At 40.0% G+C, this 21,287-nt stretch overlaps 1 protein-coding gene across 2 annotated transcripts in view; it reads right to left on the minus strand.

Moving 5' to 3' along the window:
* LOC141148141 (uromodulin-like) overlaps window positions 1-21,287 on the minus strand; it is an 87,032-nt gene that overhangs the window by 33,665 nt on the left and 32,080 nt on the right. For both annotated transcript variants that reach the window (XM_073635328.1, XM_073635329.1), the window contains exons 7-11: window positions 17,858-17,995; window positions 16,179-16,193; window positions 8,941-9,723; window positions 5,753-5,845; window positions 1,238-1,446 (exon numbers count right to left, since the gene is read on the minus strand). In XM_073635328.1, the coding sequence (XP_073491429.1) occupies window positions 1,238-1,446; window positions 5,753-5,845; window positions 8,941-9,723; window positions 16,179-16,193; window positions 17,858-17,995 (1,238 nt within the window). The remainder of the gene's footprint in view (window positions 1-1,237; window positions 1,447-5,752; window positions 5,846-8,940; window positions 9,724-16,178; window positions 16,194-17,857; window positions 17,996-21,287) is intronic.

Here is a 21,287-nt window from a genome sequence, read left to right on the forward strand (position 1 = left end):
TTATAGATATCCATGTGATAAAAAATACAAGTACATCACAGGTATAAATTGCACACAGAGTAAGAGCACAGCATGTGTCCTGTAGTGTGATGTAGAATGGGAGCACAGCATGTGTCCTGTAATGTTATGTAGAATGGGAGCACAGCATGTGTCCTGTAGTGTGATGTAGAATGGGTGCACAGCATGTGTCCTGCAATGTGATGTAGAATGGGAGCACAGCATGTGTCCTGTAGTGTGATGTAGAATGGGAGCACAGCATGTGTCCTGTAATGTTATGTAGAATGGGAGCACAGCATGTGTCCTGTAGTGTGATGTAGAATGGGTGCACAGCATGTGTCCTGCAATGTGATGTAGAATGGGAGCACAGCATGTGTCCTGTAGTGTGATGTAGAATGGGAGCACAGCATGTGTCCTGTAGTGTGATGTAGAATGGGAGCACAGCGTGTGTCCTGCAGTGTGATGTAGAATGGGAGCACAGCATGTGTCCTGTAGTGTGATGTAGAATGGGAGCACAGCATGTGTCCTGTAGTGTGATGTAGAATGGGAGCACAGCATGTGTCCTGTAGTGTGATGTAGAATGGGAGCACAGCATGTGTCCTGTAGTGTGATGTAGAATGGGAGCACAGCATGTGTCCTGTAGTGTGATGTAGAATTGGGAGCACAGCATGTGTCCTGTAGTGTGATGTAGAATGGGAGCACAGCATGTGTCCTGTAGTGTGATGTAGAATTGGGAGCACAGCATGTGTCCTGTAGTGTGATGTAGAATTGGGAGCACAGCATGTGTCCTGTAGTATGACTTTTATGTTGGGGTGCAATCCTGAAAGAACGGGACCCTCGCACGTGGGACCCCCGCACATGAGACCCTCGCACATGAGACCCTCGCACACGGGACCCTCGCACACGGGACCCTCGCACACAAGACCCTCGCACATGAGACCCTCGCACACGGGACCCTTACACATGAGACCCTCGCACACGGGACCCTTACACATGAGACCCTCGCACACGGGACCCTCGCACACGAGACCCTCACACACGGGACCCTCGCACACGGGACCCTCGCACACAGGACCCTTGCACACGAGACCCTTGCACACGGGACCCTTGCACACGGCACATAGTGACATGCTTCACATTTGAGTGTGGTGGCTGCAGCTCAGAGGTGCTAATCCAGTCTTGGGGGAGGGGTCACCATACAGAAACAAGAATAATAATAGAAGTATTGGAGAATACTTACATAGGCCTGAACACCATGTTTGTAGATTTCCAGATTGTCGATGATTGAGAAGGTATTTGTGGCGGGGTCATCCAGGAAGGTTAAGCTGCTGTTATTCTTCACATGACTGCCGTTGAAGTAAATGTTGGCATCATTAAACTGGCATTTATGGAAGACGGCTCTCATGTCATCCAATCCACAGATCAGCTCAGGAACCACCTGTGTCAAATCTTTCAACGGAACATGGACACAAGTTATTATCTTTCAGGGGGGTCCCGTTACATATTCCAAAAAATGACAGCCAACACAAAGGATTCCCAGGATAACGGAATTAAATGGAGAAGGAACTTTTAGGTAATGATGGAGGAGGTGAAAAAATATAGAAAATAGGAGGTAACCCAACCAGCTACAGGATTGCGTTTTTGCCCCCAGCTTGGTCAGATCCCCCCCCCCCCCCCACTGTGCTGCATTTTTCCATCTATTGGTTGTTAGGATCACCTTGCTTCAGCAGGAGGACGGACTTCCTCTAATTATTTATGCTCCTCCTCTTTCCTCCCACCCTGCTGCTACATTGACTACACTTTATGAGCAAGGCAAGGTTGGACCATTGATAGGGAATCTGATGTAAAAAGGGTTCTGATGGAGACCGTAATGAAAGGCGGGGACTCTGATATAAGAGATGCTCTGATGGGGGTGCAGATGAATTGGATAAAGGAAGAAGAAACCATGTTACTATGAGTCAAAAAAGGAAGATAAACTGTGTCCTCGTGTGCATTGGTGACATTTGCCTTTGAACCAGCCGGCGTGACTGGCGAAACTGGTCAGGCTTCCAGCCTTGCTTCCTTATTGTCAGCTTTTGGGATGCCCCCCCCCCCCTTAGCTCCTCTATCTATTTAAAAAACCATGGTTCCTCCGGACACGGATCCAAAGACCACCACTTTCTATGAGAACAGTCTGAGTCTTTCAAGACCCACACGGAAAGCTAAGTATTACTCCATTTATTTGAGTGTTACTGTATATGGCTGTGAATTTTCTCTGATCAAAACTGGTGGCTCCTCTACTGGGCAATTATGAGCTTGATGCTCTACAGTCAGAAAAACTTTCCTATGAGCATCTAATTGCACACAGGGGAGGGCCATGTTACAAGCTACATGAAGGCTATATAAGATGATATGGGCAACCACCCCCCCCCGGAGTCTTCCAGTGATGTTTAATATATGTGCCATAATTCACACTGGCTCTACACATTGCTCATATGTGGGTTGGTCTTATGACATATTTTATTAAAGGACATCTTCATGGACTCTGAATGATCTCTAACTACATTACGTAGCCCATCTACACTGTTCATATGTGGGTTGGTCTTATAACATATTTCATTAAGAGCATCTTCATGGACTCTGAATGATATCTAACCACATTATGTAGCCCATCTACACCATCCATATGTGGGTTGGTCTTATGACATATTTCATTAAAGGACATCTTCATGGACTCTGAATGATATCTAACCACATTACGTAGCCCATCTACACCGTTCATATGTGGGTTGGTCTTATGACATATTTCATTAAAGGACATCTTCATGGACTCTGAATGATATCTAACCACATTACGTAGCCCATCTACACCGTTCATATGTGGGTTGGTCTTATGACATATTTCATTAAAGGACATCTTCATGGACTCTGAAGGATATCTAACCACATTACGTAGCCCATCTACACCGTTCATATGTGGGTTGGTCTTATAACATATTTCATTAAGGGCATCTTCATGGACTCTGAATGATATCTAACCACATTACGTAGCCCATCTACACCATCCATATGTGGGTTGGTCTTATGATATATTTTATTAAAGGACATCTTCATGGACTCTGAATGATCTCTAACTACATTACGTAGCCCATCTACACCGTTCATATGTGGGTTGGTCTTATGGCATATTTCATTAAAGGACATCTTCATGGACTCTGAATGATATCTAACCACATTACGTAGCCCATCTACACCGTCCATATGTGGGTTGGTCTTATAACATATTTCATTAAAGGACATCTTCATGGACTCTGAATGATATCTAACCACATTCAGTAGCCCATCTACACCGTCCATATGTGGGTTGGTCTTATGACATATTTCATTAAAGGACATCTTCATGGACTCTGAATGATACCTAACCACATTATGTAGCCCATCTACACCGTCCATAGGTGGGTTGGTCTTATGACATATTTCATTAAAGGAAATCTTCATGGACTCTGAAGGATATCTAACCACAATCAGTAGCCCATCTACACCGTTCATATGTGGGTTGGTCTTATGGCATATTTCATTAAAGGAAATCTTCATGGACTCTGAAGGATATCTAACCACAATCAGTAGCCCATCTACACCGTTCATATGTGGGTTGGTCTTATGGCATATTTCATTAAAGGAAATCTTCATGGACTCTGAAGGATATCTAACCACATTATGTAGCCCATCTACACCGTTCATACACTATACACCTATAGTCTATTATAAGATTTCACCATGAACTCTGAATGATATCTAGCCATATGTTGGGCCCACAATATATTCTGAGGAGGACTCTTTCATGAACTCTGAACAATACTTAGCCACATAAAGTTATCTAATTTTTGAATACTTATATGGAGGAGAGGCTTCCTTTATGTGATTTAGTTTACTGGGGTAAACATATTTACTAATATTTTGATCTGCATAACCTTGTTCTTTTATTTGTGGGGAGGATGCTTACAGATCAATAAACAAAAATATGAACACCCACCTTGAGTCCTTTTCTTTTTTATAATTTTTCATCAGGAAGATTTATTGGAAATATTTAACATTTTTTTTCAGATTAAATCATTTTTCAATTTACATGGGGCTAATACATTACATCTGCATTTATACTACTCAAACCTCAAATTAGTTTAGCATTGAGAGCAGCACAGTATAATAAGATGAGATAAGGTGTGAGGTACTTTGGTGGGGTCAGAGTTACATTTTCACTCAATTTCATGAATTTTGATGTCCTGTGCCAAATCTGAATTTCAGTGTTTTTTTTTGCCAATATGATTTTCCTAAAAGATTCTGGGAGGAAGGGACCAAAGGCTGCTCCTAAAACTGTTCCTGCCTTAAATCGCCTTCTGCTGTTTCTTGGGCATTCTTTCCTTGACTGCCAGTCCCACCAGGTCCCACCCTCCTTTAGATTAACTGCCAGTACCACCAGGATCCACCTTTCCTTAGATAAACTGCCATTCCCACCAGGATCCACCCTTCTTTAGAATAACTGCCAGTCTCACCAGGATCCACCTTTCCTTGGATAAACTGCCAGTCCCACCAGGATCCACCCTTCCATAGATTAACTGCCAATCCCACCAGGATCCACCCTTCCGTAGATTAACTGCCAGTCCCACCAGGATCCACCCTTCCTTAGAATAACTGCCAGTCCCACCAGGTTCCACCTTTCCTTAGATTAACTGCCAATATGAATTTCCTAAAAGACTCTGGGAGGAAGGGACCAAAGGCTGCTCCTAAAACTGTTCCTGCCTTTAATCTCCTTCTGCTCTTTCTTGTGCATTCTTTACTTGACTGCCAATCCCACCAGGTTCCACCCTACCTTAGATTAACTGGCAGTCCCACCAGGTCCCACCCTTCCTTAGATTAACTGCCATTCCCACCAGGATCCAACCTTCCTTAGAATAACTGCCAGTCCCACCAGATTCCACCTTTCCTTAGATTAACTGTAAGTCCTACCAGGATCCAACCTTCCTTAGAATAACTGCCAGTCCCACCAGATTCCACCTTTCCTTAGATTAACTGCCAGTCCCACCAGGATCCAACATTCCTTAGAATACCTGCCAGTCCCACCATGTTCCGCCTTTTCCTTAGATTCCTTCCTTAGTCCCAACAGATTCCACCGTTCCTTACTTTAACTTCTAGTTCCACCAAGTTCCACCCTTCCTTAGTTTGACTGCTATTCCCACAAGATAGGACTGCTCCTTAGATAGACTGCCAGCACCCCTGGGTTGCATTGATCCTTAGCACAACCACCAGGTACTCCTATTTTATCTAAGCATCCCTGGTAAAATTTTTAAAGAAAGTGGCTCCAGCTGTGTTTTGGCTTCATTCTCCTAGGTGGGACTGCTAAGAGCTTCCAAAACCATTTTGCCTAATTTGCATCATGTACTGCTCTGTAATACAACCTTTTCAAAACACAGGTTTCAATTACTGTTGGCTTCAATGAGACTTTTAGGTTGCAGTTTTTTTTTTTAAAACTTAAGCCAAACCACGACTGATCAAAACTTTTCAGAAGTTCTCTCATCTCTACTTCCCAGTGTTGTCACGAATAGCAATAAAAACCCAAGTGACATTTTTTACTATTCTTGAGTCTGCCCAAAGATAAAATAAAATGTTTTGGTCGGGGTTCACCGTAAATGGCTTCTTAATATTATTTGCAATGCTAGATGATTTTTAAAATAGCGTAAAAAACCAATTGAGTTAACCAATTGAATCCTTGCATACATACCAGTAATGTTATGTGGAGGTTTGCAGAAACATCCATATCCTTTGTCCCTTTTCTGCCATTCCTCATCCACTTTACATGTCATTGTATTAGCATCTAAAGAGAGCAGAGGATAATGATGAGGACCAATTAAATTTTTGGGGTACATTGGTAAATCAGATATAATAAAGAAGACGTCCTGAGACACATTGTAGATGAGTGGTTCATCAAATATCAAAGTACTCAAATTGTGATTTTTTTTAAATTCTTCTGTGCATGTGCAAACACATTCACCCAAGGCTGGATCTAGGAGGTTCTGGGATGGGCTGCACCCAACCAGATTTCTGTGGCACCCATCCCCAAGCTATTTCAGATGTTGTGCAGGTCTAAATGCCCCTACTCCTCTCCATCGTGCTGATAAATTCACTGCAGTGCTCCCCTAAACATGGGGGCAGGGGAGTTGCAAGCGCCGGCACCTAGGACATGTTCTAGACTGGTCCCCCAGGAGCTGATGCCTGTGCAATGTCCCCATGCTGGCAGCTGCTTAATAGAGTGGTGGTGGCTTCTATAAGGAGGATAGGTGGTCAGCCTGAGAAGGGAGAATAATTTTGGAGTATGCAGCACGCAAAGTGAGAGCTGGATAGGAGATACTGGGAGCAGAAGGAAGAAATGTGAATAGGAGGGAAGTGGGGGCTGCTGAGCTCAGACGTGAGATCTGTAGATGGTCAGTGACAACAGTGTATTGATGATGGTTCTAGGTGCAAGGTGACAGCTATGGGTGGGTCTTGTGAGAGGTGACTGTGGAGGAAGGGGGGGATGCTAGGTGCAAAAGTGAGAGTTGTGGATGTGTGGAGGGGTGCAAGATGAGAGCTATCAATGGGTGGGGGGTTCTAGGTGCAAAGTGAGAGTTGTGGATGTGGTAGGGGTGCGAGCTGAGAGCTATCGATGGGTGGGGGGTGCTAGGTGCAAAGTGAGAGTTGTGGATGTGGGAGGGGTGCGAGCTGAGAGCTATCAATGGGTGGGGGGTGGCAGCAGAGGTGAAAGTTGTGGATGGAATGAAGGGCATATAGGTTAGAGCTATATCGGGGGGCAGGTAGAAGTGTGAGCTGAGAGCTATTGATGGGTGGGGGTGCTAGGTGAAAAGCGAGAGTTGTGGATGTGTGGAGGGGTGCGAGCTGAGAGCTATTGATAGGTGGGGGGTGCTAGTTGCAAAAGTGAGAGTTGTGGATGTGGTAGGGGTGTGAGCTGAGAGCTATTGATGGGTGGGGGTGCTAGGTGCAAAGTGAGAGTTGTGGATGTGGTCGGGGTGCGAGCTGAGAGCTATGGATGGGTGGGGAGTGCTAGGTGCAAAGTGAGAGTTGTGGATGTGGGAGGGGTGCGAGCTGAGAGCTATCGATGGGTGGGGGGTGCGAGGTGCAAAGTGAGAGTTGTGGATGTGGGAGGGGTGCGAGCTGAGAGCTATCGATGGGTGGGGGGTGCTAGGTGCAAAGTGAGAGTTGTGGATGTGGGAGGGGTGCGAGCTGAGAGCTATCGATGGGTGGGGGGTGCTAGGTGCAAAGTGAGAGTTGTGGATGTGGGAGGGGTGCGAGCTGAGAGCTATCGATGGGTGGGGGGTGCTAGGTGCAAAGTGAGAGTTGTGGATGTGGGAGGGGTGTGAGCTGAGAGCTATCGATGGGTGGGGGGTGCTAGGTGCAAAGTGAGAGTTGTGGATGTGGGAGGGGTGCGAGCTGAGAGCTATCGATGGGTGGGGGGTGCTAGGTGCAAAGTGAGAGTTGTGGATGTGGGAGGGGTGCGAGCTGAGAGCTATTGATGGGTGGGGGTGCTAGGTGCAAAGTGAGAGTTGTGGATGTGGTAGGGGTGTGAGCTGAGAGCTATGGATGGGTGGGGGTGCTAGGTGCAAAGTGAGAGTTGTGGATGTGGGAGGGGTGCGAGCTGAGAGCTATCGATGGGTGGGGGGTGCTAGGTGCAAAGTGAGAGTTGTGGATGTGGGAGGGGTGCGAGCTGAGAGCTATTGATGGGTGGGGGTGCTAGGTGCAAAGTGAGAGTTGTGGATGTGGTAGGGGTGTGAGCTGAGAGCTATGGATGGGTGGGGAGTGCTAGGTGCAAAGTGAGAGTTGTGGATGTGGTAGGGGTGCGAGCTGAGAGCTATGGATGGGTGGGGAGTGCTAGGTGCAAAGTGAGAGTTGTGGATGTGGGAGGGGTGCGAGCTGAGAGCTATCGATGGGTGGGGGGTGCTAGGTGCAAAGTGAGAGTTGTGGATGTGGGAGGGGTGCGAGCTGAGAGCTATCGATGGGTGGGGGGTGCTAGGTGCAAAGTGAGAGTTGTGGATGTGGGAGGGGTGCGAGCTGAGAGCTATCGATGGGTGGGGGGTGCTAGGTGCAAAGTGAGAGTTGTGGATGTGGGAGGGGTGCGAGCTGAGAGCTATCGATGGGTGGGGGGTGGAAGCAGAGGTGAAAGTTGTGGATGGAATGAAGGGCAAAGGTGAGAGCTATATCGGGGGCAGGGAGAAGTTTTGTTAACAGGAGTCACAGAGGTGAGCTGTGGAAAGGGGATGCAGAAGTAAGTGGAAGGGCTAAGACATGAGCTGTGGATGGGAAAGCAGAGGTGGGCTGCGGACATGGATGAAGCGGTGATATGTGGAGGGGAGGTGCAGAGGTGTGATGTTGATAGGGGGAGGTGAACGTGAGCTGTGGATTGGACAGAGACACAGAAGTGAACTGTAAACGGGATTGCAGAGATGAGCTGTGGATGGGGATGCAGTTGTGAGCTGAGGGCATGGGAAGCAGAGCAGGTCTGTAGACGGCGGAACAGAGGAGACCTGCAGATGGGGGATGCACAGTTTAGCTGTGATTGGGGAAGGAGGTGAGGTGTGGACGGGGGGTGTAGAGTTGAGCTGTGGAAGAGGGATGCAGAAGTGAACAGTGAATGGTTAGTAAGAGACTATGGGGTTTATTTACTAAAGCCAAATCCAGATCTGATGGGGACATGCAAGGAAAATAAAAAAGCAAAATTTTTAGCTTGTACATGATTGGATGATAGAAATCATAGTTACATAGTAGGTGAGGTTGAAAAAAGACACAAGTCCATCAAGTCCAACCTATGTGTGATTATATGTCAGTATTACATTACATATCCCTGTATGTTGCGGTCGTTCAGGTGATTATCTAATAAATTCTTGTAACTTTCGATGCCCCCCTGCTGAGATCACTTACCGGTACAATAGGACAATTCGCACTCTGAGCCTGGAGTTTTGATTAATTTGTACACGTGGTATCCCAATGGACAAGCCTTCACCTGAATTGTTGATGTCCAACGGCAGCAGTTTTTATCCCAACTGGCACAAGCAGTGCGGTTCACGATGCCATCTTTAATGACCGGATGTGTTCCTTTCATCCACACTGGAGAGTCTGTACTACAGCTACCATCGGGTACACAGGTTTCTGGTACACGAACACCTCCATCGCCGACAAACTGATACCACCCGTTCTTGGAAATATCACAGTTCTTGGTTGAGGAGAACTTGCTGTCTGTGCTTCTCCAGGGTTCATCGAGCACCGTGTAGTCTACACAAGGATCATAGCAGGAATAGGAGCCACGGGACTTGGTACAGTCCAATCCAAAGCCACAGGCGCCTCTCTGGCACTCATCAATTTCACAATGGAACCCATCCCCGAAGTAACCCTCAGGACACACACAGGTATATCCTAGAGGGTTATCAATGCATGTTGCCAAAGAATGACATCGGTTCGGGATAGGATTGTCACATCTGTTATTGCAGGTACCATTTAAAGCGATGGCACCATTTGGACAGCGGCAGATATAAGAGCCATCGGTGTTCTCACAAATGCCTACAGGACAGTTGTGTGTCCAAAGGTATTCGCACTCATCAATGTCAAAACAGTTTTCTCCATCTCCAATGTAGCCGTCCTTGCAGACACATTTCTCGTACTCAGCATATTTCTCACACGTAGCATTAGGGTGACAATCGCTGCAATCTTTTGCAGTTGGGAAAGAAAGTAAAGAAAAACATAATCAATAAACTTACCAATACCATGCATTCTAAAACCTGCTCCCCTCTCAACCAGCTTTCTTCTGGCTTTACAAATGCCAAAACAAAACTGTACATAGTGGATCTCATCCTGTCACCACTGCTGACCAAATTTTGTTTATAGACATGTGCATCGCATTTCGTTCCAAATAGAAATTCGGACAAATTTTTCATTATTCGGAAATTCGTATGCATCCGAATTTCCGAATTACAAAAGTAACGAATTTAAACGAATCTGAAAAAAACGATCGAAATCGAAAACAAATTTGAATCGAATTTGAAAAAAATAGGAATCTATCTATCTATCTATCTATCTATCTATCTATCTATCTATCTATCTATCTATCTATCTATCTATCTATCTATCTATCTATCTATATATATGCTTTTGTTTTCTATTATTTTCTATTCTATAAGACTTTCCTATTCAAATTCAAATTCATTCTATACGAAATTCAAATTTCAGAACATGGCTTCTGAAGTTCAAATTTCGTATAGAATGGATTTGAACTTGAATAGAAAAGATTAGAATAGAAAATAATAGAAAATAATAGACTAGAAAAATAATAGAACAGAATAAAATATAATATATATGTTATATTTTTTTCTATTCTGTTCCATTGTTTTTCTATGCTATTCTTTTCTATTCTATTCTAAACTTTTCTATACGAATTTGAATTAATTCTATGCGAAATTCGAATTTCGGAAGATGGCTTCTGAAATTCGAATTTCGTATAGAATGAATTTGAATAGAAAAGATTAGAATAGAAAATAACAGAAAAAAAGAATAGACTAGAAAAACAATAGAACAGAACAAAATATAATATAATATATATATATATATATATATATATATATATATATATATATATATATATATATATATATTTTTTTTTTATTCTATTCTGTTCTATTGTTTTTCTAGTCTATTCATTTATATACTGTTCTAATGTTTTCTATTCAAATTCGATAATATATATATATATAATATATATATATATATATATATATATATATATATATATATATATATTTTTTTTTTTTTTTTCTGTTCTATTGTTTTTCTATTCTATTCTAATCATTTCTATTTCAATTTGAATTCATTCTATACGAAATTCAAATTTTGGAAGATGTTATATATATCTATATATCTATATATAGATATATATAGATATATCTATAGATATAGATATATCTATATCTATAGATATATCTATATCTAAAGATATAGATATATATCTATATATATCTATATATATAGATATTATATTTTTTCTATGCTGGTCTATTGTTTTTCTATGCTATTATTCTCTATTATTTTCTATTTTATTCAAATCTTTTCTATTTGAATGCAAATTCATTCTATACGAAATTTGAATTTCGGAAAATAGTTATATAGAAATAAAATGAAATTGAATTCTAATAAAAAAGACTAGAATAGAAAAAACAATAGAACAGAAAAAAATATAATATATATATTGTAATATATATATATATATATATATATATATATATATATATATATATATATATATATATATATATATATATATATATATATAAAACCATGTTCCAAAATTGAAATTTGGTGCAGAATGAATTTGAATTCGAAGAGAAAAAGAATAGAATAGAATAGAATAGAAAATAATAGACAAGAATAGCATAGAAGAATAATAGAACAGAATAGAAAAAAATATAATATATTCTATTCTAATCTTTTCTATTCAAATTCATTCTGTACAAAATTCCAATTTCAGAAGATGGTTTTATATATATATATATATATATATATATATATATATATAATATTTTTTTTCTATTCTGTTCCATTTTCTATGCTATTCTTTTCTATTCTATTCTAAACTTTTCTATTCGAATTTGAATTCATTCTATATGAAATTTGAATTTCGTATAGAATGAATTTGAATAGAAAAGATTAGAATAGAAAATAATAGAAAAGAATAGACTAGAAAAACAATAGTACAGAATAGAATAATATATATATATATATTATATTTTATTCTACTCTGTTCTATTGTTTTTCTAGTCTATTCTTTTCTATTATTTTCTATTCTATTCTAATCTTTTCTATTCAAATTTGATTTCAGTCTATATGAAATTCGAATTCCAGAAGATTCTATTCTATTCCATTGCTTTTCTATGCTATTCTTTTCTATTCTATTCTAAACTTTTCTACTCGAATTTGAATGCATTCTATACGAAATTCAAATTTCAGAAGATGGCTTCTGAAATTCGAATTTCGTATATAATGAATTTGAATTTGAACAGAAAAGATTAGAATAGAAAATACCGTATATACTCGAGTATAAGCCGAGCTTTTCAGCACATTTTTTTTGTGCTGAAAATGTCCCCCTCGGTTTATACTCGAGTCAAGCACTTTTCTGCAGCAGAGAATGACATTTTCTGAACCGAATTTGGGGCCCCGTATCTCAGGGTCACTTGGTGCTAGGAACCCCAAATTTGGTGTGCAAACCCAGTTGGACTAGCACTACAACATCCTATCACCAAGTGGTCCCGAGATACGGGGCCCCAAATTTGGTTCAGAAAATGTCGTTCTCTGCTGCAGAAAAGTGCGTGACATTTTCCGAACTGACTTTGGGCCCCCGTATCTCAGGGCCACTTGGAACCCCAGCTTTGAAAATGTTGCAGTGCTAGTTCCACTGTGTTTGCACACCAAATTTGGGGTTCCTATCACCAAATGTCCCCGAGATACGGGGCCCCAAAGTCGGTCAACTGTGTCCATCTGCAGCAATGTCATTTCGGGACCCTTTGAATTCATTCTATGCGAAATTTATTTATTTAGCCATCTTCCGAAATTTGAATTTCGTATAGAATGAATTTGAATTTGAATAGAATTCTATTCTATTCCAATCTTTTCTATTCAAATTTGATTTCAGTCTACATGAAATTAGAATTTCGGAAGATTTATATATTATATTTTTTCTATGCTGGTCTATTGTTTTTCTATGCTATTCTTTTCCATTATTTTCTATTATATTCTAATCTTTTCTATTTGAATGTGAATCTAATCTATTCTATTCTATTTGAATGTGAATTCATTCTATACAAAATTTGAATTTCGGAAAATGGTTATATAGAAATAGAATGAAATCAAGTTCTAATAGAAAAGACTAGAATAGAAAAAACAATAGAACCGAATAGAAATATATATATCTTCTGAAAATGGAATTTGGTACAGAATGAATTGAATTCGAATAGAAAAGATTAGAATAGAAAATATTATATTTTTTTCTATTCTGTTGTATTGTTTTTCTATGCTATTCTTTTCTATTATTTTCTATTCTATTCAAATTCACTTTCATTCTATGCAGATTTCCAATTGCGCAAAATGGTTATATATAGTTTACTTTTTCAAATTCAGTCAAATTTTTTCAAATGCAGTAGAATTTTGTTTTAATTTGATAGTTTTTTCGAATGCGGTAGAATTTTTTTTTAATTTGACAGTTTTTTCGAATGCGGTAAAATTTTTTAGAATCTGATAGCTTTTTTCGAATGCGGTAGAATTTTTCGAATACGGGCACATTTTTTCGAATTCGAATACGAAACTAAACGAATTCCGAAAACAAATGTAACAAATGCAACGGATTTAACTAAATGAATTTAGTTAAATAACGAATCGAAATGAAGCTAAACAATTTTTTTCATCCTGCACATGTCTATTTGTTTATATGTACATTTCGCCCCCTTGCCCTGAACATGTCATAGGCAACAGTGGTGGTGCAAATACACAATGACCTCACCCTTCAGTCATTCCTCACCCGGGCCACCATCACCTGGGCCACCATCACATCATCTGGGCCACCATCACCTAGGCCACCATCACCTGGGACACCATCATCTGGGCCACCATCACCTGAGCCACCATCACCTGGGCCACCATCATCTGGGCCACTATCACCTGGGCCACCATCACCTGGGCCACCATCATCTGGGCCACCATCATCTGGGCCACCATCACCTGGGCCACCATCACCTGGGCCACCATCATCTGGGCCACCATCACCTGGGCCACCATCATCTGGGCCACCATCATCTGGGCCACCATCACCTGGGCCACCATCACCGCTGACTGCGCATTATTCTGTTTATATCTCTCCCTGGCCTTGAATTCTTTAACCCCTTGACCTCCCGAAGGTTTTACCCCCCTCCCCCCCTTTATTACCAGACCATTTTTTGCTATTTAGCACTGCACTACTTTAACTGGTAATTGCACGGTCATTCAACTTTGTACTCTTGTGAAATTTATATGATTTTTTTTTTCACACACAGAGAGTTTTGTTTTGGTATCACAATTAATAAATTTGTAATTTCAAAAGATTTAATACATTCGCAAATTTGTAAATTCGTAAATTCTAAAATCAGAAAATTTGAAAATTAGAAAAAAATAAGAAAATCTGAAAATTCGAAAGAAGGGAAATCTGAAATCTAATTATCTAATAATAACTAACTATTAAGTTATAGGTATTGGAATTTCCTTTCAAACTTGGCTGTTAGTGAATGTAACAAATACAAATTTATCTGAAGATACTAATTATCCAAATTAATTAAACAAATTAATAATAAATAATAATAATAAAAAAAAGTATTTATTATTATTGTTATTTATTACTATTCATTTGTTACCTTCCGTTGGTTTAGATTTCGGTACTTTGGATAATTTGTAACTTTTGGATAAACAGCCAAATTTGAAAGGAAATTCCAATACCTATAATTTAATAGTTAGATATTATTTCAGAGTTTTGAATTTTCGGGTCTTTTGAAATTACGAATTTATGAATTGACAAATTTTCTAATTTACGAATTTTCACATTTACTAATTAACGAATTTGCAAATTTCGAATGTAACCACTTCCGGACCGCCGCACGCCGATATACGTCCTAACTTTGAAGAGGAATATCGTTGTTATGGTAGCAGCTTATCTGCCATAACCCCAGTATCCTCTTCTTCGGCCGGTTTCCGATAATAATGGTCTCTGCGGCGGATTCGCCGGGAGATCACTTTTATCGGCGGCGGGAGTGGGCCCCCTCCCATCGCGCTCTGGTGCCCTCTGCCGGTGACCGGAGCCATCAGCTGTGGCGGAGGCGATCGGATCCTCTTCCTTGCTGATAATGTAGACAAGTGAGGGGAAGATTGCCCCCACCCGTCTCCATACCATTGCAGGGCGGAAGCGACGTCAAAACGTCACTTTCGCCCATAACTCTTCAAGAGCCTTTTTTTTTTTAAATGGTAAAATTGTATTTTTTTTTATTGCATTTTAGTGTAAATATGAGATGTGAGGTCTTTTTGACCCCGGATATCATATTTAGGAGGTCCTGTCATCATGCTTTTTTTCTATTACAAGGGATGTTTACATTCCTTGCAATAGGAATAAAAGTGACACCATTTTTGTAAAAATTTAAAAAAAAGGTAAAATATATAAGAAAAAAAAATTTAAACATGCCCCATCCTGCCGACCTCGCGTGCAGAAGCAAATGCATACGTGAGTAGCGCCCGCAAATGAAAACGGTGTTCAAACCACACATGTGAGGTATCGTCGCAATCGTTAGAGTGAGAACAATAATTCTAGCCCTAGACCTCCTCTGTAACTCAAAACATGCAACCTGTAGAATTTTTTAAACGTCACCCATGGAGATTTTTAAGGGTAAAAGTTTGTCGCCATTCCACGAGCGGGCACAATTTTGAAGCTTAACATGTTGGGTATCAATTTACTTGGCGTAACATTATCTTTCACAATATGAATTAAAAAATTGGGCTAACTTGACTGTTGTCTTATTTTTTAAATTAAAAAAAGTGTATTTTTTCCAAAAAAAAGTGCACTTGTAAGACCGCTGCGCAAATACGGTGTGACAGAAAGTATTGCATTGACCGCCATTTTATTCTCCAGGGTGTTAGAAAAAAAAATGTATAATGCTTGGGGGTTCTAAGTCATTTTCTACCAAAAAAAATTTCAAAAAGAGGCTCGGTCCTTAAGTGATTAAGAACTTACAAATTTACGAATTTTCGAGTTTATGAGAATACGAATATTCGGAACAATTTGTTAAACAGGTTTTCGTTAATTCGGATGTTTCCGAATTTACGAATTTGTCGAAATTTGTTAAAAAAAATAATTTGGAACAAAACTAACTGCACGTGTCTATTGAAAGACTTATAAAGACCATCTTGGTGCATATGACAGGAAACCGTCAGAGATACATCTTCCCCATGACTGCTCTAGACTGTGAACATTTGGATTACAAGGTGATATTGGTCATGATGGTGGCATGCGCCTGGAGTGAGGGCAATACATCAGAAAGAGAAGCAAAAAAAATCATTAAAGTTTACCTTTTACCAGTGTAGTCCGATAACAATAAAATACTTACTTGTTTCATTTGGGGCTGAAAATAAAACAAATTAAAAAGATGTAATTAATAGAAGAAAAATAAATAACACACCATTACTAGATCTCCTGATTATTTCTGGAAAATTCTGAGAAAAATTTTAACAAATATTTTCCCTGTCTATCAGCTTAATAACTATTAACCATATATTTTACTATTACATTTGCATAAAGAAAGAACCCTTAAAAAACACAACTACTGTAACTAAGATTTTAATGGTACCACACCGAAAAAAAAAATGTATATGCAAAAATAGTCAAATTTTATTACAAAATAAAAAAAAAATTCCCATAAAAGGGACGAAAATGCACATGCAGTAAATAATATTACATTACTGAAGGAATGATCTGATCAAAAGATAATTCAATTTCTATGCCGCATCCTGGTGGGGCCAAACTGCGGTTCCATGTCCGAATGGACACACGGAGCTGCACCACGGCTCAGGTGCCCCCCATAGCAAGCTGCTTGCTGAGGGGGGCACTCAATGGGAGGGAGGAGCCAAGAGAACTGAAGAGGAACCCAAGAAGTGGAGGATCTGGGCTGCTCTCTGCAAAACCAACTACACAGAGCAGGTAAGTATAACATGTTTGTTATTTTTATAGAAAAAAAAATGAGAATTTACCACCACTTTAATACAAAAAACATCTGCCATGATCCAAGACACAAACCATAGTTCCTTCCATTGTTCCGGCCTGACTTGGACTCCGGGGTGCTCATTACATTTATAATTTAACAACAAGTTTGCAGCCCTCTCCTAATGGCTACAGTGGGTGTGCAGCTCAACATCTTAAAAACAGAAAGCTCATAACTTAAATTCACTATCTATCTATCTATCTATCTATCTATCTATCTATCTATCTATCTATCTATCTATCTATCTATCTATCTATCTATCTATCTATCTATCTATCTATCTATCTATCTATCTATCTATCTATCTATCTATCACACTCTTTATTACCAAAAGTATTGGGACACCTTTACACACATATGAACTTTAAATGGCACCCCAGTCTTCGTCCGTAGGGTTCGATATTGATTTGGCTCACCCTTTGCAGTTATAACAGCTTCAACTCTTCTGGGAAGGCCGTCCACAAGGTTTAGGAATGTGTCTATGGGAATGTTTGACCATTCTTCCAGAAGAGTATTTGTGAGGTCAGGCTCTGATGAGAAGGTGTTCTATGGGGTTGAGGTCAGGACTCTGTGAAGGCCAGTCAAGTTTCTCCACCCCAAACTCCCTCATCCATGTCTTTATGGACCTTATATATATATATATATATATATATATATATATATATATATATATATTTTTTTTTTTTTTTTTTTTTTTTTTCAATGTGTTCGGCCTTTTTTTGTGCCTAGACCTAATAAGCAGGAAGGCAGGAGATGGTATCACTCACACCCAGCTAGATGAATCACACGCCTTATTCCTTTCTAATCACTTGGATTAGTCAGTTGTACAAAAGTCTGCCATTTCTTGTGAAGGCAGTTCTGGGCTGCCTTCACAAGCATACTATGGCTGTTTTAAGTGTTTGTTTGTAATATAAACAGTAAAATAAATAAAACTGAGAAACTATGAAAATTAAAAAAAAAAAAGAAAAATGAAAACATGAATCAACTGTTATGATTTTTCTTCAGCAAAGGTAACCCAGTGCTGTTACCTAAGAATCCTTGTATGCGAATGGCGTGAACGCCTCCTGCGTTTACATTAATACGATAATCTCCTCTAGTGGGATTTTTGAAGAGATGCATAGAGCCCCAATACTCTGACACCAGTTCCTCCAGGACAAGAACAGAACCTACACAAAAAACAACAAAGGAATTATTGTTATAAACCTAGTTACATAGATAATCTGGACTCAAGTTCATTCGGTTCAACCCACCCCCCCCCCAAAAAAAAAAAAAACACATAAATCAAAAACCTCCATATACACTATCCTATACCCACAGTTGATCCAGAGAAAGACCCAAAAAAAAGGATGATCTAATTTGCTCCAGCGGGGGGGTGATTCCTTTCCTGATCCCCCGAGAGGCAATTGGATTTTCCCTGGATCAACTTTACCTATAAATGTCAGCATCCAGTTATAACATGTGCCTTTAGGAAATAATCCAGGACTTTCTTAATATCATTTACTTTGGAAGTTCTCTATGGTCCCAACGGTTAAGGATTGGTTGTTAAAGGTGCACGGTATACAACAGGCGGAGGAGTGGCATTATCAGTGTATGGATACATTTTTTACAGTTTTACGAAACTTTGGCACTCGAGATAGAGTTCCCATCCTCTAACACATACAAACAATTGATGTTATGATACCGTTAGGTTTTTATTTCCTTTTCTGAGGGCTATTTTTTATTTAACAAGCTTGTGAAGTTAGCAGGCTAGGGTTGCTGACCTGTTTTTTTTTCTCCTCCTTATTTTCTTTAGGTGTCCCTTTTTCTTTCTCCCATGGGAGGGATGGCGGAGATCTTTGTTTGGCTCCTATTCTTCCCCCATCTCCCCCTTTCTCCTTAGTTCTCTGATTACTGCTCAGTTTGGGGTCCATCAAGTGCATCCATGGAGCTGGGAGATCTCATAGGCCTTCAGTTTTTCGCTCAGTTTATTGAATGATATCGGTGTTTTAAATCCTTTGGCACGAATGTTTACTGCACTTGGCTTGCAAAAATTGATGTTTCCCTAGTACACCCTGGGAATTTTGAGTATATTGGGGTTGTCATTTTCTCCCGTATCTTATAATTGATGGCCTTTATGTCTTCAAATGCCTCAACTGCTTTGTTTTTATATGTGATTAGACACTCGCGCCTTGGAATCGAATTGGCCTAATTGTTCATTTACTCTATAGTCGATAACCTGGGAACTTTGGGTAGAACATTATAACTATTGCATAGGGGTGGGGGTGGATGTGGGACAACTATAACCCTACACAGGTACCATCCCAGAGGAAGGATATAGAATCAAAAGTTGAGGTAAAGTAGGGTGTTACTTTGTGTGTACCTATGTAGGGTTTGAATAAAGATGTATACTACAAATTTTAAAAGAAATGTATTTAAACTTCTATCTCGATATGAAAAACAAATTGGTTTATCAACCCTATTATAAATACCATATATATATTTAAGTATAAGCCGAGTTTTTCAGCCCATTTTTTAGGCTGAAACCCCCCTTGGCTTATACTCGAGTGAGCCATACAGCAGCCGTACCTTTGATGACTAAAACAGCGGGTGTCTCCTGCTGTGTTGTGCAGTCTGTTTGGCCGTCCATTGTAACAAAGCCCCACCTCCTCCTCGTCTGTGATAGAGGAACACTAATACAATGCTCGGAAACTGTATCAGTGTTCCATCCATCACAGGTGAGGAGGAGGCAGGGCTTTGTTACAATGGACGGCCAAACAGACTGCATAACACAGCGGGAGACACCCGCTGTTTTAGTCATCAAAGGTACGGCTGCAAATGGGCACAATGAGGCTGCAAATGGGCACAGTGAGGCTGCAAATGGGCACAGTGAGGCTGCAAATGGGCACAGTGAGGCTGCAAATGGGCAAAATGAGGCTGCAAATGGGCACAATAAGGCTGCAAATGGACACAGTGAGGCTGCAAATGGACACAGTGAGGCTGCAAATGGGCACAATGAGGCTGCAAATGGGCAAAATGAGGCTGCAAATGGGCACAATAAGGCTGCAAATGGACACAGTGAGGCTGCAAATGGACACAGTGAGGCTGCAAATGGACACAATAAGGCTGCAAATGGACACAGTGAGGCTGCAAATGGACACAGTGAGGCTGCAAATGGACACAATTACACTTTAAAGTATGTTGTACTACTGTCACTTTATCATCTATTAATTCATCTTGCCACAATATAATAATTGTTTATCAACATATGCAATGTAAATGATGATGAGATATTGTCACTTTATTATTTATTTAATTCATTTGGTACACAACCATTAGGTTGGTATGAGGATTAACTTTTTTAATATTTAGTTATCATGTTCTACCCAAAGTTCCCAGGTTATCAACTATTATAAAGTAAATTAACAACTAGGAGGATCAACGCTGTCATTCTACTTCCATTTGTTTTGTTTTTATATCGCTGTATAAATAAAGATTTTGCAAAAAAAAAAAAAAGAATCGACTGAGCTGGTCAGAACCAGCTCTTGAGGGAGTCTAGTTAACATTTTCACAGGTCTTACTGTGAAGAAACCTTTCCGTATTTGGAGGTTAAATCTCTTTTCCTCCAGACATAAAGTGTCTGGAGGAAAAGAGATTGTCCTCTTAGATGTCTCCTCCGCTGTCTGCTCTTAGATGCTAGCCAAGTCTCCAGCTCTTCTAACTCAAACCAAATATCTTGATAATTATGTTCTTTGTTTCCCGTCATCCCCTGTGGCATTTTTACATGTGTTAGTCATATATGAGCCTGGTTTCCATACAATTTGATTTTAGTTTGGTCAATGGTTGTTTTGGTACCTTAGGGGCTTTATCACCAAAATTCTTCAAGTTCTAGATCAGCCTTTCTCAACCTTTTCTCAACTTTCTGGTCTCAGGAAACCCCTACTAAAAAATCTACAACTCATTATACATTCGTGTGATGGACAGTGGGAAGAATGCTCCTTACACTTGTGGTCATTTGGAAGAATTCCACCCCTTACAAATAGCTAAAAAAAATCAATGGTGTCAGTGGGAACTTATCTGAGAAGCAATACTTGCTCATTGTTTAAGGAACCCCTAGCAACCTCTGGAGGAAACCTGGTTGAGAAAACCTGTTGTGGGTAATGAGAAAAAAGAAAAAAAAAAAACTGCCTAGTTTTTAAGGAGTTTATATATAAATGTTTTCACTCAATAATAACACAACTTTCACTCAAGATTTACTCATTTAGGAAAATGTGTGAATCCTGAGTGAAAACAATAATTAATAGAACCCTGAGTTTTTCACACCAATGATGTCAATTTCTCTCAGTGCTTCTATTCGGCCAGATACAGGATGTCCCCACTCAGGGATCACCACATTTTTGGGATTTAGAGCATGGACAGGCTCCTTTGCTGCCACCCGGAGTGTAGTAGCCTTGTTTGACAGTTCAATGAATAACAAGAATC

The sequence above is a fragment of the Aquarana catesbeiana genome, linkage group LG06, assembly GCF_042186555.1.
Source record: "Aquarana catesbeiana isolate 2022-GZ linkage group LG06, ASM4218655v1, whole genome shotgun sequence".
NCBI classification, from domain to species: Eukaryota; Metazoa; Chordata; class Amphibia; order Anura; family Ranidae; genus Aquarana; species Aquarana catesbeiana.